This window comes from Numida meleagris, chromosome 27, assembly GCF_002078875.1.
Source record: "Numida meleagris isolate 19003 breed g44 Domestic line chromosome 27, NumMel1.0, whole genome shotgun sequence".
NCBI classification, from domain to species: Eukaryota; Metazoa; Chordata; class Aves; order Galliformes; family Numididae; genus Numida; species Numida meleagris.
The window spans coordinates 3127355-3131966 of NC_034435.1; the positions used below are offsets into that span (position 1 = coordinate 3127355).

Here is a 4612-nt window from a genome sequence, read left to right on the forward strand (position 1 = left end):
GATTACACCGTGGAGGTGAGCATCAACGACTACCTGGACATCTACTGCCCGCACTACGAGGAGCCGCTGCCCGCCGAGCGCATGGAGCGCTACGTCCTCTACATGGTCAACTACGAGGGCCACGCGTCCTGCGACCACCGGCAGAAGGGCTTCAAGCGCTGGGAGTGCAACCGCCCCGACTCGCCCAGCGGGCCCCTCAAGTTCTCGGAGAAGTTCCAGCTTTTCACCCCCTTCTCGCTGGGCTTCGAGTTCCGCCCCGGCCACGAGTACTACTACATCTGTGAGTGGAGGCTGGGGAGGGTGGGTGCATCCCTCATGGCGCCCGGGTGTGCGGAGCAGAGGGTCCCCGTGGCATCCAGAATGCTGCACAGCCCCAAAGCGGCACCCCCAGACCCATCCCCTGCTCTAACATCCTGGGCAGAGAGCCGTGGGGCCGGGATGGGGCTCTGGGAGCGATCAGGAGAAGGCAACCAAATGAAAATAAACGAGCACCCGCGACCCCGGCGCTCAGCGTGACACAGGAGGCCCCGGCGCCGCTCTCCTCGCCCTGCTTATCTCCCTTATTATTTCTCCCCCTTTTTCCTAAAGCATCTGTTTTCAGCCCACTTAATTTGTTCCTTTTATCTATATTAAATTACCATTTTCCCCCCCCCCCTCGCTCTCTCCCCCTGGAAAATGTCACTTGCAAAATAGCCGCATCTACAACTCTCTCTTCCCCCCACCCCCAGTGCCCCGATTTTTTTTTTTTTTAATTTTTATTTTTTTTTTTTATTTTTAATGTCGTTAGAGGGAGATTACACAGAAGTAAATGGTGAAGCTGATCATTGCTAAACCGGTTAGGATTCATGTCATGCGGAACATTAGAAATTACGCCTCTTTGAGGCGCCGTATTTAGCAGACATGAAAGAAAAGAAATTACCTCCTCCTCGAGCTCGCAAATTGGAATGCCATTAACCTCGCGGGCACGGGGACGGCGGCCGCGCTGCTGCTCTGGGTCAAGGGCACCCAGGGACCCCAGGGACAGTGCGGGGACAGCACGGAGCCGTGACCTTCTGAAATCACAGCGCAAGGGAAGGAAGGAAGAGGGATGGGGAGAAGTGCGCTGTGCTGGGGCACCGCTGCCCAGAGCCTTGGGGACGTGGCCCCGCTGGCACCGTGTCCCCAGAGCTGGGGGTGGTGGTGGCACAGAGCCGGGGGGGGGGACAGGTGGCTGTACCCCCCCACTGTTGGCTCTCGTGTGAGCCAGGCCCCAGTTCCCCCTCCTTCCAGCTCGAATTAAACTTTACGGTGAATGATGCGCCCTTCTCTCCTTTAATTTCCCAAAAAAAGAAAAAAAAAAAAAAAAGAGGAGAAAAGGGAGAAGAAAATTAAATTCCTTAAAAAACACATATATAAAAAATCGCATTTTCTCGTCTCGAGCCGGGACTTTCACCAAGATAATTATTGCAATTACTCCCTTTGTCTCTCCCAGTGAGCACCGCTTCTGCCTTATCCTCCTCCTGCTGCGCGGACCCAGCGCGCTCTGCCCCACGGCCCCGCAGACGGAGCCACCGGGGGCCACCTCCTGCCCCCACGCAGCCCTTGGCCCCATCCTCTGCCCCCTGTGTCCCCCCCCGGCTGTGCAGGGCATCAGCTGGCCGTGGGGCTGCTGCAGCCGAGCATCATGGCTGTGCCACGCGTGGGTCGCGGCGCCGAGCCCCCACGTCGGCAGCGTGGGGCGGGGGGGTTCCGAGCTGCTGCTCTGCTCTCACGCAGCCACTTCTCTCCGCTTTGTGCTCCTCTGCAGCTGCGTCTCCCCCGAACGTGGTGGACAGACCCTGCCTCAAGCTGAAGGTTTACGTTCGGCCAACGAGTAAGTGACGCCGGGGGGACACGGGGGGGGGGGCACAGCAGCGTGCCCATAGCGTGGCACCCATTCGGCTCAGAGGGAGGAACGATGTGGGGCAGGAGCCACCCGGAGTGCCACGTCCCATCCCTGCGGCACATCGGTCCCCAATGCTGGGGGTGGTGGTGGTGGGGGGGGGGTGGCACGTGGCCGAGGTTGCCGCTGGGTTCCGGAGAGAGGGAAAAAAAATAATAATCTCTGCGCAGTGGCTACTTTTCAGAATCAAATAACTCAGCCATTTAAAAAAACAAATTAATAATTTTCTTCTCCTGTTAACGTGTAATTAGCAAATGGCAGCAGCTCTCCCTGGGGAAGGGCTGAGTGCCTGCGAAATGTCACCATTTAAAAGGATGTCTTTCTTTTTTTTTTTTTTTTTTATTTGCATGGCTTTAAAATAAAACCCAATATAATGAAACCATCTGTAAAAAATCATTCTGTTTTGCTCAGGACTAGGGCATGACAGGGGGGGAGAACCTCTCTCTCCTCTGGTATCATTTTTTTTTTTTATTTTTTTCCATACTATTTTTAATAATATCAGGATTACGTGGCGCGGGTGCCTGGCCGGAGGTGCAGGGCTGCCATTGTGCAGCGCTGTGCGGGGAGGGGGCTCCTCCTGGGGGTCCCGGGGGCTTCCCAGGCTCTGGGTGCTGGGGGCTGCTCCCTGTGCCCGGGGACACGTGTCCCTGGGGGACCCTACAAGAAGGGAGAGGGTTGCGAGGGGCAGCGCTGCTTTTCCCGGCGGTGGCTCTGTCCGGATCCTTCATCCAGCGATCAGCGTCAGCAGGCAGAGCCCGGGGAGCTCGTGAAGAGCTTGAGTCATCACTGGAGTCACCGTGCCGAAGGCTCGCGCCGCGCTGGCACCCGGCTGTCACCGCGCTGCTGGGCCGGCTCCAGGCCTGGCCGCTGTCCGAGCCGCTCGCGCTTTGGATCCCATCCACCTCGTGCAGAAGCGCTCGCACCTTTGGCGTGCGGAGGTGGGGATGGGGACGGGGCGCTGCCTGCTGCAGCCCTGGGGTCACCGGCCCCCCCCCGCCACGTCCCCTCGGTGCCCAGCCCTGTGTGGGGACGTTCTCTGGGAGCCACAGAGCCCCGTGTGCTGCCCTGTCACAGAGCCCTTTAGTTTGAAGGATCCCGTGATTTTCTAGTGCCTGGCTCCGGGGCTGAGCTCCTGCTGCGGGGTTGGCCGCTCCCAGCACCCGTCCAGACCCCAACCCATCAGGGCACCGTGGAGCCGCGGTGCCGGGCGGGCTGCGCCAGCTCACACCTCCCTTCTCTTCCCTTTTTGCAGACGATTCCCTCTACGAGTCCCCAGAGCCCATCTTCACCAGCAACAACTCGTGCTGCAGCCTCGCGGTGCCGCGTGCCGTGCTGGTGGCTGCGCCGGTCTTCTGGACTCTGCTGGGCTCCTAGCGCCGCGGGACGGACGGACGGACAGGACGGGATGGGACAGGACGGCCCCAGCACCACCACGGGACAGAGCCGGGGCTGCACCACCACCAGGAGCCCCACTGCACCCTGCCCGGCCTCATCCTGCCCCACACCGCAGCAGGGAACGGGGATCCCGCCGCGCTCACGGAGAGCGCCCATCCCCGCGGCAGCGACCCTCCCCGTAGGATGCTGCTTTTTACATTTCCAGACCAAATATAGAATCCTGTTGGGTGTTTTGGGCTTTTTTTTTTTTTTTTTTTTTTTTTTTTTTTTTTTTTTCTTTTTTCTTTTTTCTTTTTCCCTTTCGAAAGATTTTTTTTTTTTTTTAATTTTTCTCGGCTGGTGCCGTCCGGGCTGCCCCGTTGTCAGACTGACCCGCGCGGGGGGTCCCCGTGGCACACTGCCCTCGCCCGGCACGGCGAGACGGACGGACAGATGGACGGACGGACACGGTGTGGTGCCACCCCCGCCCGGGACACCGCCGCACACGGGGACAGAGCCCCGGACGGACACGAGGACAGCGTGGGAGGCCCCGTCCCCATCGCTCACCGACCCCACGGGGCGGCGATGGAGCAGCACCCGGGGGTCCCGCACGGCACCGGGAGCCCCTCCGGGCGCTCGGCTGGATCCGGGGCTGCAGCGGGGGGCGGTGGGCACCGCCCGTGCCTCCCTGGGGCTGGATCTCCCCCACCGGAATGGAGCAGCCTTTGGGTCCGCGCTCTCCTCCTCCTCTTCACCGCCTCCCAGCATCGGCATCGTCCGGGGGGGTTGCGGATGGGGGCCCTCTCATTGCCGTGCCCCCCGCTGCCCGCCCCACCCCACACCCCAGCGGCTTTGGCTTCTTCTCCTCTTCCTTCTCCGCACCCAAAAGAAAACTGCGGAAATCCCGATCTGCCGTCAGCCCCGAAGCGTGGGGCTGGGAGATGAACCAGAGAGGGGCCCGGCCCCTCCTCGCCTTAAATCCGGGACTGTGCCCCCCCCCCCCCCCCCGCCTCGGGGGGGGGCTCGCGCTGGGGACGGCGGCCCCGAGCCCGTCCCATGGACACGACCCCCACGTGGCCCCCCCCAGTCCCTTCTGCTGGGGTCGGGCCCCCCCCTGTACATACATAGAGCCGCCAGGCGCTATACTGTGAGCGTTCCGTTTTTTTTTTTTATGTATTGTCGAGAATGGATTTTATGGAAGGGTTTATTTTATTTTTTATTTGATTCTTATTTTTATTTTCTAGACTTAGGACGCCGAAATCTCTTGCAATAAGCTCATCTCGAACCATCCAAAAAAAAAAAAAAAAAAAAAAAAAA

General features: G+C 59.8%; 1 protein-coding gene across 1 annotated transcript; it reads left to right on the forward strand.

The window, feature by feature from the left end:
• EFNA2 (ephrin A2) lies at positions 1-3567 on the forward strand (the record flags this gene model as incomplete). The annotated part of the gene is made up of 3 exons (XM_021379018.1): positions 1-280; positions 1787-1852; positions 3174-3567. Coding segments are annotated over 3 exons (468 nt in total), but the record flags the coding sequence as incomplete, so codon positions are not given.